The 16,099-nt window shown below is 42.8% G+C and overlaps 1 protein-coding gene across 2 annotated transcripts in view; it reads right to left on the bottom strand.

Moving 5' to 3' along the window:
- Positions 1 to 208: 208 nt before the first annotated feature.
- The window catches only part of AP1S3 (adaptor related protein complex 1 subunit sigma 3), a 56,329-nt gene continuing 40,438 nt past the window's right edge, over positions 209 to 16,099 (bottom strand). For both annotated transcript variants that reach the window (XM_072961740.1, XM_072961739.1), the window contains exons 3-5: positions 14,436 to 14,544; positions 6,102 to 6,239; positions 209 to 1,770 (exon numbers count right to left, since the gene is read on the bottom strand). In XM_072961740.1, the coding sequence (XP_072817841.1) occupies positions 1,735 to 1,770; positions 6,102 to 6,239; positions 14,436 to 14,544 (283 nt within the window). In that variant the 3' untranslated portion in view covers positions 209 to 1,734. The remainder of the gene's footprint in view (positions 1,771 to 6,101; positions 6,240 to 14,435; positions 14,545 to 16,099) is intronic.

Consider the following 16,099-nt stretch of genomic DNA (forward strand, 5'->3'; position numbering starts at 1 on the left):
GTGCTGCTGACGCGGAGTCTGAGGAACCCTGTCTGTAGCTCAAACGTCTAACGTGAAACTCCCCAGAATCGGTGGAATACATCTAAATAAGGTTTAGTCAGTACCTTCATCCAAAAATGCTGGAAAACTTCAAAAGAACCAGAAAAACTTGGATCCACTTACATAAAGTTGACCTTTACAAAATGTTTTTTTAAAGAATTCTGCTTTATTTAAAAAAAAAAAAAGCTAAAGCACAAAATCAAAGACCTAAAGTAAACAAAGCGATAAAAATGACAAACTTCAATCTGATGCCCTAATTACAATTATATAATTAATTGGGGGAAATACTGCCTATTAAAAGCCCCATAATTACTCCACATACTAATTTGACTTGTTTCCTTTTAATAACAGTTATACTGAGGAGTTGGTCAATTTTTCCTCATGTTCTTCCACTCTTGTCTTGCCATTTTCCCCTAAATAAGTCAGGCAGGATGAATCGAAGAGGATTCTCCAACAGCAGGAACACTCTTCTCTTAGGAAGAACACTAGAGGGCCCCTAACCCCTGCAATGGTGATACTAGACCTCAAAACTAACACTGAAAATACACAGGTAAGTCATCAAAAGCGGGGCACCGAGACAGAAGGGCACGAGCTGGTTCCCGAGAACGTCTGATCACTTTCACCGCCTGGTTTCATAGAACTTTCATTCCCGGAGGCATGAACGAGACATAGTCACGATGGTAACAGTCAGAGCAAATATTTTCTTAGGAGATGAGGAAAGGAAAAAGGAGAAAAGGCACCTACTGTATAGGCTGCAATAATATCAAGTGCTCCAAGTAAGCTTGATAAACACTAAGTGTTCAAATATATTCCATATACATGAAAACACTGGAAACAAAATTTCTCAAACAAGGAAGAGTGCTTGGAACATAAAAGACGATGAAAATAGTAGTAGTAATAATTATTACTGCTACTGCTATTAATCTTTGCTATACTATTTTTATAAGAGAAGTCATAGACACTTTATCTCCAGATGTCCCCAAACCTTAATAAATACGTAGTTTGTAAAAAACACACCTTACTGGAATGCCCCTTATATTCAATCAGAAGGTGAAATTAAAATCTCAGCCTAGATAGCAGCTTCCAAGGCATCAAAAACACTTATATCCTATTCTATCTTTGGTTATTTTCCTTAATTCCAGTCCTGAAAAAAATGAATGAATTCAGGATATTAAAATCAGATACATTGTATCTGGACTGAAATTACAGTATGAAGTGTATTAAAAATGTCCTCTGAACTATTAACATAATTTTGAATTATTATACAATTTAAAAAGTTAAACATCTAGAAAAATTATTATGGATACAAGATACACTTTACATTCAAAATCATGGATTATTACAATACAGTTTCAGCCTGTCCGCAGAGGGTCAAATGCAACAAGTATATTGCAACAGATTTATTTAAAATAGCTCACAAATATGACATGGAGCTAAAACATTGCAAACAAATATTCAGTCTATTGAGTTATGAAGCAGTTAAACATCCAAGTAGTCATATACAATATAATACAGGCATGTAATAATGATAAATATACTATGTTAAACAACATTAATTTTTCCTAGTTAACAAGAATCCCTTTTAAGTTATTTCTGGCTTGGTGCCGGAGGCTCTATCAAATAACTGGATGCAAGGCATTGCGTATTTACAGATTCACAACCCGCCGTGCGTGGAGTCTTCAAGTAGATGTACGGTTAAAACGTAGGCTTGTTCATGTATTCTTCCATTGTCTGAAAGAGAACCAAATATTAGAACAATTTCACTTTAAACCACATCCTTTAGCAGACTTTGTAAACGTCTTCATTCTTCTACATATTTATTTTGCCATTATTGAAAAGAAGCTTCTGGAAGTGTACATGGACATAAATCTTTGTATTCTACTCAAGAAAGGTGGTTCAGCGTTTGAGTATGATTTGTAAACACTCCACATGGCCGGAATTAAATAACTTTCAACAAGAGAAAAAGCTAAGTTTGACCATAAAATGAATGTCTGATAAGAGAAAGGCTGAAGCAACAGCTGCCAAGCTATCACTGTTGACTTCAGAAAAACGTGCCTGCTAAGATGGTCATGAGGACAACCTCCAGGCACCGGTATTAGAGAAATCTGAATTGTATTTGTATACCGTGTATCATTACAGATACGGAACATCTTATTGCCAAGACATAACGGATAAACAGCACATTTCTTAAGAATTTCCTCCACGTATTTTGAAAATGCTTTCCTCCAAAGTATACAAATTCTGTTTCTTCATCCTCTTCATCACTTACCAAGTTTGCTAACAGGCCACAAGGCCATAATTTTTTCCTAGTACTTTAAAAAAAAATGTTTGAACAGATTCATGATTACAGGGAAGCTGAAAGTTACAGTGATGTTGTAAGCCCTTTCTCATGCGTGACAGGATGGACTTTCTCTCGCACTCCCTCCTGTCATAAACAAATATATCTGTGTAACGTAGTGGCACCTGGGTTGAATCAATAAGGGATCTCAAGGGGGCAGCCTTAGGTAACACCCCTACCTCTTCCATGTAAGTCACGGGCAATGCAATCAGCCATGTTCAACCTGTTCTCAAGCTTGAACCCCAGGGGACGTGATCCACGTGCACCTGCCAGGGAAAACATCACCCAGCATGGGCCAAACAGACCAAGACCACGGTAAGGAAGATGGCTCAAAGGATACCAGGGTTAGAAACCAGGTTTTCTAACTGGTTTCACCAGCTCTGCTTAGAATTCCAGTCTTCCTCTGCTGAAAAAAACTCGTGTTCCATCATCCACACTTTCTTTTAAGGCTCTTATGTCCCTTCAATGAGCACTGGCCAAGAGAAGCCCCCACCTTAAGACCTCTGTCCTGTATAGACATTGCCCATGTTTTAATCTTGGCAAGGGTAGCACATTGGCCAGAGGTCCATGACTGTTTCGTGGTACCTAGAGTTTACACCATTTAAACAGGAATACAAAATTCGGTATAGAGTTTACTTACGAGACAAGAAAGGAGAGTACATTACGAATTTTTTTTTGACAAATATTGCAAAATCCAGAACAAGAGCATAAGGGTTCATTCATTAAGTGCCTGACACACTTCTGTAACATCTCTTACATTCCTTACATGGCCATGAATTGTTTGCAGCTGAGATAATCTACCTTTGCAAATTTGACCTTATGAGCCTGCAGGGAAGGGGCCTGGACCCAGAAAGGCCCCAGGGCTGTCAATTCTCTGGCTTCACAGCTGACTGGCCTCTAGCTATGGGCCCTGATCCACATCACCGGAGAAGTCAACGTGCTAAGGACTGCACTGGCTGCCCCTTCTGAGCTGTGCTGTGACTCAGGTTACATGAGCCAATGACATTTGAGGTTGATCCTTTCTCGAGCTTGTCACTTGAAAGGTTGGAACAGGACTGGCACATTCTTGAAGTGCTCTGCCCTGGCCTTTCACAAGCAGACTCGAGTACCTTGGGACCCCTCCAGTTATCCATCCAGCACTGCAGGGTTTCTTGTGTATTTAGTCACATACGCACTATTTTTTTTTTTTTACTGTGTTATGGTTTGGCTTAGCTGTTTTAACATGGTTTTTGCTTTTAAGGTGACAGTGTTGGAGTGCACCTAGCCTTTTCTCATGAATCTGCACATACGCATATGATGTATCTTATTGCTTGACCTAATGAGGTATCATTTGACCCTCCCCTCTTAGCTTGCTTTCTTATTATGCAGTCCGACCATCTTCTGTTTGTCGCCCCCACTGGTGATTCCAGAAATTGCAACCTCTGCATTTGAAGATCACTAGCTTCTTTCAGTTTCTTTTTCCTTCCAATCATTTTTGCAGCATTGTCCACAGGTACCTTCAAAATAAGGTACCTCTTAAAGTCATCCCCAATCAATTAAACTGTTCCTTTCTCTCCATATCATCAACTTCTAGCCCCAGTATATTTAGAAAAAGCTTAAGAGCATACAAAGGTTTAAGATTATGTCTCTTCTTACTAAATACATGGAGACAGTGTTTTTATTAAAAAAAATTTTCACTGAGTAAGGGTCAGGGGAAAGTCCTAGGGCTACTTTGAGATTTGATTTTCAGTTGTGCTAAAAGTAAAAGCAGTATCACAAAGGCCTCAAACTTTAGCAACTACCAATACATGCTTAGGTCAAAAGGACAGGGGGAAAAAAAAACAACCACAGCATTTTTTCCTCCTTATGCAATCATATTACATGTGCCTATTCGTGCTAACCTTTTCTAACCAGCTATACACAGCAAACCACATATACAAAGTCAATTTTCAACCAGCTCCCCCAATGTTCACTGACTTAGCTGAAGTACCAGAGCCCAGCAGAACGCTGGTAATAACGCTGTTTCTATTGGCGGGTGCTGTTAATTCAGTGAGAGATGTAGAAGGCGGTCATGATACTGCCTGCTCACCATGAGGATGCAGGGGCTAATGGAGGGTCCCCTGAGACCCATCTATCAAGACCTTCCACTTAATAACCAGGGACATGAACGACCAATAAATGTTTAATTGTAAAAGGCCTCTCTCTTGAAATAGCAGGCAACACCTGCTTCCCAGCTCTAAGTGGAACCCTGCAAGTTCTTTAAAACTATTTCCTACAAAGGGGGCAATTCAAAATAACCCAGCTATGTCTTGGCCCCAACTCAAGGAGCTTTCATTACTGAAGTGCTAAAGACCCCGATTAAATGTCTGTTTCTCCTATAAGGTGATTCCGCAGTGAGGGCCCTGGGGATAGAATTATAAATAATCCCTAGCATATTTTTAAAAGGTTGTTCTGTGGAATTTCCAAACCACTGATTTCTCAAGTACATTGTAAAATTCCCTTCCTGTGGCATTTGGAGAGAGCCAAGTAAACATCAGAAAGTTTAAATGCATTTTTTGAGGTGATAAGCCCTCTAGAAAGAAATGCATCAGCTTCCTAATAGGAACACACACAGAGGCTTGGCAGTACCCTGCGTCTTTCCCAGGGTCAGTTCACCGAGGACTGGCTCCCGGGATGGGCAGGAGCAAGGAATCAGCTCAAAGATGCGTCAAAGATGTTGTTGTATAGGCTGAAGCACGCTCTTATTTCCAAACAGTGCGCAGAAGGGCTTTACACCAATTTTTAAGGATACTTAATAATGCTCTGGAATGTTCTCACCTGCTCTTAAGAAAACAGAAAAGATAGACCCAATGATGCTGTGGGAAGAACCCAGAGGTGGCAGAGCTGGGATGGAACCCAGGCCCTCAAAGGCACACTTGAGCAGGGGCTGGTCAGAGCATCTCATTTGGGAGGGCAGAAGTCAGTGGGCTGAAGTGGGCAGGACATGAAGGGGCTAATGTAGGTAAGTTTGCTTATTAGGGACGATACAAAGCTGGACTGCACTATGAGAAAAGCTCCAGTGTATTTCATACAAGTGTGACCAAATGGATGCTTCAGGGCCCATTCATACCTTGGTTAGCAAGCCACAAATTCCCAATTTATTTATGCAGACAGGAGCACACATACAGCCTCTCCAGGTAGGTAGGAAATTTTAATTAAAATGATAAATGCCGTCTTCAATAACAAAGCTCTAGTATTCCTGGCAGACACAACAGCAATGTACTGCTGCTCTCCTTTCCCAGGACAGCACAGACATTTTAATGAAAGTCTTTTTATGCCTCCCAAGTAAGTATTCTTGAAAAGAATAGCACCTAGTATTTAATGCCATTTTGACAGTGAAAAGCTCACTGAAAAGCTCAAACATGAAGAGCAAAGACTTTGGAGCCCAACTGCCTGGGTTAAAATCTCTATTCCACATTTACTGGCTGTGTGTTGTTGAGCAGTCACTAAACCTCTCTGTGCCTCAGTTTACTCATCCTTAAAATGACGGTAACAGTATACCTACCTCTTAGAGTTGCTGTGATAATTAAATAGATTAATACATGTAAGTTACTTAGAAACTGTACCCAACACAGAGTAAGCACTCAGGGAGTGTCAGCTAACACATCACCACCACCACCATCTCTTCCCAGGGCGTGGGAGACTGTCCTGATGACATCATCACCATCATCATCATCTCCCAGGGCATCAGAAACTGGATACTGACCTCCTGTAACATATCAGAGTCCTCGATGGCTTTGACAGCGGATTTCTTGGATGTTTCCTGGATTTCTCCACCCATTATAAACTCGTCCAGGATAAAGTAAGCCTTTTCAAAGTTAAAGATAATATCCAGCTCGCAGACCTGGCAGGTCAAAAACAAATGTTTTGATAAACTTGCTGCAGTATCAGGGGAAACATCCGCCGGTGTCTGAAGCTTTTCAACACTGACCCCCAGGTGGCACACCAAAGGGAAAAATATCAGAGGGTATTTTAAGGCCAGAAAAGTAGAACTGGGGAAATCCAGACCCTGAATGAAAGTAAAACGGCATTCTATTAAAGCAGAGCGCGTCCTTAGATAATACTGTTTAATATCACAACTGGAAATTTGAGGCTCAGTCGAGGCTCAGCCGCCCTGCTCATCCTCCCATCTGCACAGATAAAAGCTGAGCCCCCACTGCACTGCAGGCAGGAGGGCAGCGCTCCCTTCCTCTCTGATCTGTATATTTGGCTGCCAGCTTCAGAACTCTCAGAAGCTCACGCTTCAGAGGCAAATTAGCTCAACTGTGCTAATTCTTCTCAAAATTATGTCACAGGCTAGTGGTTTCCAAACTTCAGAGTGTGTCCCAATCATGGAGAAAGCCTGTTAAAAATTATGTCACAGGCTAGTGGTTTCCAAACTTCAGAGTGTGTCCCAATCACGGAGAAAGCCTGTTAAATCACCCACCGCTGGGCCCCACCTCCGGAGTCCCTGATACAGTGGGTCTGGGTAAAGTCTTCGCGTTTGAACTTCTAAGGAGTTCCCAGGTGATGCTAATGGTGCTGGTCCGGGGACCACACATCGAGAACCACGGTCACTGTCACAGACCAAAGCAGAGTCTGATGGATTTGGTTAACTGTAGCAAGGAGCAAGAGCCCTCCCCGCAATCCAGATAAGGCTCGATTCCAATGCTTCAACCACACACAGCCACTCAGGCACTATCCTTGCTGTCTTCCTTCTCACACGTTCCTCAACTCCCCCGTCCACACCCTCCTGAAGGTCTAGCTGGACGTCCCACCTCTACCCCTCAACAGCATCAGATACGCTCCCTGAGTCTCTTGCTTGAACATCTCCTCTCCCTTGCTCCCTGATGTTTGCAAAACTACTCAAGGCCCATTTCCCTCCTCCGTCTCTGATGGTTCTTCTCAGGCTCCTTGGATGCTTTTTCTCCCCCCCCCCCCCACCCCCGAGTCTTGCATTTGTTTAAGAAGTATTTACAAAGTGCTTGGGACACATCAGTCAGCAAAACAAACCTCTCTGGGGCAGGATGCTTACATTCCTGGGACCTACCTTCTCCTTAAAGGCTGGTGTTTCTCAAGAGAGCCTCTTCTCTCTGCAGCACATGCACCCTCCTGGACAACTCATTGACTCTCTACAGCATGTGTCACACGCAGGTGGCTTAACAAACCTAGACGTCAGGGCCTGATCTCCCTGTGCAGTGCTAATCCAGTATTTCCACCTGCTAACCAGACATCTCCACTTGGATATTCCTCAGTCCAGGTCCCCACATCCCAGAGTGAAGTCAACCATATCCTTTTCCCTTTTAGTTCCTATTTTGCATAGTACATGCAACCCCTATCTAGTGGCTCCACCTAATCCACTCTACAGCTCAATTTATTTTCCCCGTCTCTCTCATTCCTGTCCCGCCCAGTCTCATCCCCGTCCATTTGGTCACCAGTTCCTATTGATTCCATCCTGTAAAGAAACCCCTAACCCTCCCCCTCTTGCCCACTTTCGCTGCTGCCACTCAGGCCTGCGACATCTCTCACTTAAGCCACTGCAGTGACCTTTGCAGTGGCCCTGTGCCCACACAGGGCCAAGGACCCCTAACACTTTGCTAAAGTGCTGATCCAGTTCCTTTCCATGTAAGGTCTTCTGTTTGGGACCGTTTCAATTCCTCAGCATGGCGCACCGGGATCTTCACAGCCCCACCCAGGTCCTGCTCCCTGGCTTCCTATGCTGGCGCTCACCCCAAGCTACAGCCACACGGTCCACAAACTCACCCTGTTCTTTCACGCCTTTGCCCTTTGTACATTCCAGAAATTCCTGGAATGTTGCCTCAAATGTCCTTTCCTTCATTCTGTCGGCAAAAACTCAAGCTCATTTTTCATGGCCAAATTCCAAAGTTATGGGCACAATGATTCCTCCAAACGCCCTTTCCTCTCGTTGGGATTCTGCCTCGCCTCCTGTGTTCTTTCTCCCATCTTGTGTGCAGGAGTGCGTGCCTACTTCTCATCACTGCCCCTGTACTGAGGGCTCCGGCTCAGACCCTGACTTAGTCATCCTTAGATCTCTGGTTCCTGGCACACAGTAGGAGGCAGTAAGTGTCTGCAGGATAAATGAACGAGTCAGCCACCATGCAGGCCTTGTTTTTACGATGCTGGGGATTAATGGCTTCCCAGGTCAACAGTCCTCTGATCCTACTGAACCCTATGACTTTACATAAAATGGATGTCAATATTTTCACAAATTGTTCCATATATTTAGGATGTAGGTCAGTAAACTTGTAGATGCCACAAGGAAAATGGCTTATATTGAAAGATCCAACTGAATCTAGAAGCATGAGAACAAATAAATAGAATACCACTGTAATAAATGGCCAACACAAAAGAACTAACCTAACTCACCTGCAAAGGTTACGGTCTCTTCATTCATTAGAAAACAGCATCAAATCAACATGTGTGTCTGTATAATTATCAAGCTCCGTCCCCTCTCCCTAGAGAGTCTGACACTCTCTCTCTCTCTCTCTCTCTCTCTCTCTCACTCGCTCACCCTCTCCCCTCCTACCCTCCCTCCCTCCCTCTTTTTCTCTCCATCTATCTATACAGACACATGTGTACATAGAGGCATATATATATATGACTGATTCAAAATTACAGTCTATTCGCTGAGACACAATCCTATACCCCAGGACTTCCCCCAGACCTTTAGGGTTCCTTCTTGAGAACAACTATCAGAAAAAGGATGGCATCAGAAGAGGACATGTTCTCAGCTTATTAACCTTTTCTTTTATTTCTAGAACATCCTCATTCCAGGAATTTGAGTGACAATGAAACCAAGCTGCCCAGGCAAAACTGTGGAGAGATCAGAGTACAGTGTGGGCTAGGTGCTAAGAACAAGGTTAAAAGTACAGCAATGGATTGGGGATGAAATCTGCAACATACATAACAGAAAGGAAAGCACGGTATCCATGATATAGAAAGAATTCTTGTCAATCCCTGAGATAAACATCACATCATAAAAAAATCAGATAAAGGCTGTCAAGGAGCAATTAATAGACAAGGCAAGAAATGGACCAGCCCAATACTCATCTAATAAGATACACAGTCTCACTAGTAATCAGAAACATGCAAATTAAATTAATGACCATCTGACTATTAAGAAGAGATAATACCCATTGTCGGGAAGTGTATGAATAAATAGGTACTCACAGTCACCGTTGGTGCAACCTGTAAATTTTATAGGCCATTTTGAAGGGTCAAATTGTAGTATCTACCAACTTAAATGCACAAATCTCTTTCCACAAGGAATTTATTCCTATGCGATGCCCAAACTAGTGCATAATAACATATATTAACAACGAGGATGATGGCAGCATCATTTATCATAAAAATTGGAAACAACTCAAAGTCTAGCCATAATGGAATTGTTTAAATAAAGTATGGCACACCCCCATCTTGGGTATGGCTTCATATGCCATGAGAACTCTGTGTAGAAGTTGGAAAGAATGAAGTCGATTTCCATGGATAGACATGGAAAGAGCTCTGTGATAGACTGGTAAGGGGAACAAAAGGAACTTGCAGAATTAAATGCATAATATGATTCCACTTTTCATTAAAAAAAAAACTGTGTATTCTAGAAGGATATGTAAAAATATGCATTATTTTGCAATTTTAAACAATACAGATACACAAAAAGAAAGCACAGTAGATCAAACATCCATGCACATCAAAGAAGGTATGACAGAAAGCTGTTACCAGAAATCAGAAGAGGTGGAAGTCAGGATTTATAGTAGCAAGAGCTGGAGAACCCCAGAGTTCAAGGCAGGTGGAGGCCAGGGACCCAAGACAGATAGGAACCTCATTAGGAGAAACCAGCAACCAGCATCCTGCAAAGTGAACCTGACAGATACTAATGCAAGTTCACTGGGAACTTCTCACACGCCACTCTCTGGGTAGCAACCCACTCCCAAGATTGTAGGGTTCACCAGCAGCCATGGGGCAATTTTACTACACCTAGTATCAAGGGACAGGGATAAGGTAAGGTGGTATGCAAAGCCAGACAGACACAACACACACACACACACACACACAGTTTACTACCTCCAGATCATAAGGGAAATGGATACACAAGTTCTACTTGCTTTACAGAGAACGTTACAAACGAGCAACTCTTTCATGTGTAACAACTCCAAATGCTACTCTATTTTCTATTCTCTGAGTCTAACCCAAGTGGTTAATCTAAGAAGAGAGTAAGAAAAGAAAACATTTCAGAACCTAAGACCTAATGCTGGTTTCTTCAGCTACTAATTATGCAAATACTATTTCTAATTCTACCTTCAGGGCGCTGCCCCAGTGTATCAAAAATGTGCCCTTGATGCTCAAATGACTGCACTCCATCTAATTATGCAAAAGTACATGGCTTTTGTGTTAATAAACACATGAGCCCCTCTACTTATTTTTTTCTCTTTTCCTTGTGTCTCTGTATTCTGGAAGAAAGCTTATACAAGGAAGAAACGGCAGTAATTTAACGTTATCTTTGATCTCCTAGCGTTGTGCTTTACTATAATTTGACTATAATTTGGCTTGAGGGATTCGCAGCAGAACACATGATGTATTGAGGTTGTTTCTGGCATTTCAATAAATAAACCTTTTGGATAGAATCTAAAAGGGATCGGCTCTTAGTGAATTTTGTTCTAAAGTAAATACAAGACATTCAAGTTACATACAACAAATGCATAAAACCATATATAAAATAATAACGCAAGCTGCAGTTACATAGCAGCTGACAGTTTATAAAGCACTGCTAATCACACCATCTCTTGGATCCTCACAACAGCCCCCATGAGATTAGCAAAGTAAATATTTCTATGAAACGTTCTGGGTGCCACTTTTGTTATCTGTGAAATAGAGATCTCTGATGAGGCAAACCCGGGGTCTGGTGAGTGAATGAGCTGATGCCAGGGTCCGGCAGGACACAGAGCGCCCTGCTGCTGACAACAACAAAGCTCCCCACGTCACTATCAAACATCTCTGGCTCGGCAACACGCACACTGTCTTGAGTGCATCAGTAAAAGCTCACACGGCAGCCCGTCATGGGAAAATGTGGCAGTGCCTAAGTCCTCAAACCGACCCTTACCTCTGGGAGACTCTGAGGCATTGCCTCTTAACCTCTATAAATTGGGGTTAATGCTACTTACTGAAGGCTGAAAGATTTAACTAGTTAATCCTTGTAAATCTCCTAGGAATTGAAAAGTGTTAAAAAAAAAAAAAGAAAAAAAATTAATAGCCAGAGATTTTGCAATCTGCTATAGGAATATTTTCTAGTGTTATGAGAAGCTCAGCACAGAGGGTTTTTTTTCTGGGATAATATAAGGGCAGAATTCAAGGAAACCTTCCGTATTAACACAGGAGGAAAAGAAAACCAAAGAGAACAATGTTATTCCTGAGACAATGTCATGAGAATCAGTATTGCTGGGTTTGCTCCTCACGGTTAATTAATAAGAACTGAACACCCCCTGGGCACGGAGTCTTGAATTGCTCTTAGCCGCTCTTAGCTTAATGAAAGATTCATTGAGTTTTTTTTAGTGAATTAAATGTTGGCCCATGACAAAGACAGAGCTTCTAAAGGTATGCCAAAATAGGATAAAAAATTAATGTTAGAGAAACAGGAATGCATTTCGATTCTGAAGGTGATTCCATTTCTCTTGACAAAGCAACGTGTTCTGAAATATCTGAAATTTGGTCAGATAAGATGGAGGTCAAAATTCAACCCCAATTCACATTAGTACAGATGGATAAACCTCAGAAGACATGAGAGGTCAAGCCAGAGTGGAAAAATGAGCAGGAGAAGGCGGGTTACGGGAAGGCCCCGGCACGAGGAGGACTCCTTCAGGGCTTTGCATTGAAGGCGAAGCCTGCAGTTTATTTCAAAGAAAGTACCCCAATGTCAGAATTCATTTGAATAATAGAAAGCATAAAATTAAATAACCTCCAGTTTGAAAACATGCCCTTATATATTCGCAAATCTCTTTAAAAACCAAAAATAAACTTGGCGAACCAGGAGAAAGCAAGAGAAAAAAGGTCTGGCTGTCTTACCACTTTTATACACTTACCAACAATCTGAAATTCCTGAAGTAATATTTAGGTCTTATAACATCATTTACAAAGAAATAAAAGAAAAATCAAAGAGAGGAAGGGAGGGAGGGAAGGAGAGAAAGTTATTTCAAAAACCTTTCAGGTCCTCATCCTTGTGAAGAGTGTTGCAACAAATCTGACAGAACCTTAACCAACACCTCAAGTGCTGTCTGCTCCGTCACATAGAATACAGCACAGAAAACTCTTCTGAAAGCAAATTCTCCTAACAGCACTTACTAAAAATCTTCAGTGAGCAAGGGAACATCACTGAGAAGTATTACTGAGAAGAAAAAAAAACATACTCCAAATCCACCAATTCATTTGTTGAGACTGTAAACTGGATGAAATGTTTCTGGAACATTTGCTAAAATCTGGCCCCGAGCTGGTTCCAAGCGATGAAAAAACAAGTAAGTTCAGGTCATGATCTCAACAGACTTGCAATTTGGTGGTCAAGCAAATCCCATAAAAGGGGAGGATAATACAAGTGTGGTCCACGTGGCTGGAGCACTGGCTGTGTCAGGGACAAAAAGAGAGAGGAGCTAGAAGGCTGGAGAAGTGGTCTGGGCCCAATGTTTAGAAAACTTAAATGCAGGATGGGGAGAAGGTAATAGCTCAGCGGTAGAGTGTACGCTTAGCAGGCACAAGGTCCTGGGTTCAACCCCCAGTACCCCCACTTAAAAAAAAGAAAGAACGAACGAAGCTAAATGCCAGGCTAAGAAATTTGAATTTTATTCATTTAATATGAAGGAGAGTGACTGAGGAGGAATGTCACCCGAGATCTGTGCCTGGGAAGGAAGATGGTAGCTAACAGGCCAAGAAAGGGACAGAGATGAGGTTTAAAAGAAAAGCAAACCTGTATCCCAAACTATATTGGCAACAGTGAAAGATGGAGATGAATTTTAGTCCAGTTTGAATTGACAGAGGCAGACTCAGTAAAGGGTGGAGAAAGATGTAAGAAAAACTATCTTTTTGCGTTGAAGGCTCTTGGGACATAATAATTTCAATCACAAGACAGAATAGCTTTAGTTCTTGTCACGTTAAAGCTGAGAAGACCATGAGAAGTTTAGTGAAGACCATGTCAGCAAAGTGAAGGGGAGTCACCTGGTGATGGATTTCCAGGGGGGAATGTCGAGTAGACACGCAGAGAAGAAGGAACAGGGGGGCAACTCAGAGGGCAGGGGGAGGAGGGGGCTGGAGAGGACACCAAGGAAGGGCTTCAGAAACACAGGGTGAGAATCAGCAGAGCTCAGCGTCAGGGCAACATCAAGAGGGGCAGATTGAAAGAAAGGGCTGTGATGAGCAAGGGTCCAGCGCTGCAGAGAGGCGAGGGCAGGTGAGGACAGGAGAGGCATCGCTGGTGTGGACCCGCATGAGCACCTCACAGCAGTAAAGACGAAGCCACATTGTAAGCCGCCTCGGAGTGAATGAGATCTGGGGATCAGGGCACCTCATTAGAGTCTGTTCCTTGGTGGCAAATGCATGGAGACTGAAAAGCAATGTGAAGGAAAAGGATTTTGGTTTTGTTTGTTTATTTGTCTAGTGGGGTTTTTTTAATGCATAAATAATACTAAAGAACACTTGGCGCTTAGTAAAAGAAACCAGAGAGGGGATAGCAAGTCAAAACAGAAGAGCGACCACAGTCAATGGGGAATCAAAGACAAAACATCAAGGAATTCTTCACCATTAAATTCCAGTTCATTGAAACAAGGCGTCAAGTGTGGCTGTGGTCTGAAGATACACACACCACCTGCCTCTGGAAAGCTCCGGATCTTCCATTTACGAAGAATTACAAGAAGGCAGGGGGAGAGCCTTGCCTTCTGATCTTCAGCACAAATGCAGCTCATATTTTAGACTTGAGAGAGAGAAGGAATGTGTGGAAGGACAGAACTGAAGTCAGAGCTGGGATGGAGACTGGCTACTTCCAGGAGACCAGGATGCCACTTACATTTCCAAAGTATTTGTCCAGCAACTCCACATAACGATGCACAATCTCTAGTGTCAAGAGCTCATTGTCCTGATTTTCTACTGCACAGCAAAAATATAAACTAGCATACCTTGAAAAGAAAGAAAGAGAAAGTAAAATATGATGACACATCGCAGACCCTGAAGATAGATGGTTTTCTCCATGAGTATGCAGTTGCCTCTTCCTCTCCACAGACTCTCCCTGTCCACGTCCAAGAGAGAAATCATTATTCATCGCATCCAATATCCTTCCAAAATGTAAAATGGAATATATAAAAATATGGTGGTGACTGGATTATTTCTGTTAATTATGTGAAAGGTCTTCAGAAAAACTTGATCTTGAGGAGCTGTTATCAGGGGACAGAGTCCTTGGCCCACGGTAATCAGGATGCCTGTTCATACCCCCTCCCCCAGATTATGAACTGGCCTTTCTAACCTCCAGACCCCTGACCAAGGGTCCCAGAGCCCATGGTCCCCACTCAGCTTTTCACTTCAACTGTACTGCAGTGTCTTTCCCAGCCTCAGCTTGTCAAGTCCTCCCCTCCTGTGTGTTTCTTCTGCCTAAAATACTCCTCTCCTCCCCATCTGTGTGGCTCACTCCTACTTTTCCTGCAGCTCTGAGCTTGGATGTCGTCTCCTCCAGGAAACCTCTGTCCTCTGACTGCACAGGACGCCCCTGCCACACACCCCCTGTGCCTCATCCACAGAGCACCCAGGACTCTGCATTCTGTATTGCATGGCCTGTCTCTCCCTCACTGGCTCAGTGGCTTCCCGAAGGCAGGTGCCGAGTCTGCCTTGTTCACCATTGCTTATCCAGCACCAGTAAACACCTGTTGAGAGAACTGCTGTAGCCTATTTTTTTACACAATGGCTTAAATCACACTTGAACCCAAAGCTTTAGACACCAGCAGGCAGAGAGTAGGGACAAGCTCCTTGTCTGCAGGTATGTCCTGGGACTTTGCCTTCCCACCCCTGAGATGCTGATTGCTCGAAGGGGCCTCTGCTGACATCTCTCACGATGCGAGTCCTCAAAGCTCTGACCTTGGACCCAGTGGAAGCAGCTTCGCCCAGGCACTTTCTGGTAATTTACTCCATTAAATATAGCCTTTGATGTTACCTCTCTTTTCCCTTCCGGTTTTATAACCACCCCTTGCGAGAGCCTTTCTATTGTGTATTTTCCTTCCGAAAGTTGCAGTATGATGTTGGATCCAGGATCAGATCGGCTGTGTTCTGGTCCTGGTACAGGCATCATTTATCTGGGTCTTTAAGGGAGAAATTACTTTACTTCTTAGGGCCTCAGTTTCCTCACCTATAAATTAAATCCCTTTCTAGTATGGTCTTGCCATGGCAAGAAGGTTCAGTAAAGGGAGAATACACAAATCTGGACTTGAATCCTGGCTCGGCCAATCACCACTCAATTATCGGGGCTGCGGACTAATTACTTAAACTCTCTGTGGCTTCAGTTTCCTCATCTGCAAACATGAGGGATAATGACCACGATAAAAAGCTGCCCATCCCTGGATCCCGTTAAGCTGCACATTTTTTCCCTATAAAACTTGTTACTAACTGAAAATGTTTTGTTTACTTAACAGATGAATAAGCTTCATGAGAGCAGGAATGTTCTGTGTCTTGTTCACTCCTGTAGCC

This window comes from Vicugna pacos, chromosome 5 (assembly GCF_048564905.1).
Source record: "Vicugna pacos chromosome 5, VicPac4, whole genome shotgun sequence".
NCBI lineage: Eukaryota > Metazoa > Chordata > Mammalia > Artiodactyla > Camelidae > Vicugna > Vicugna pacos.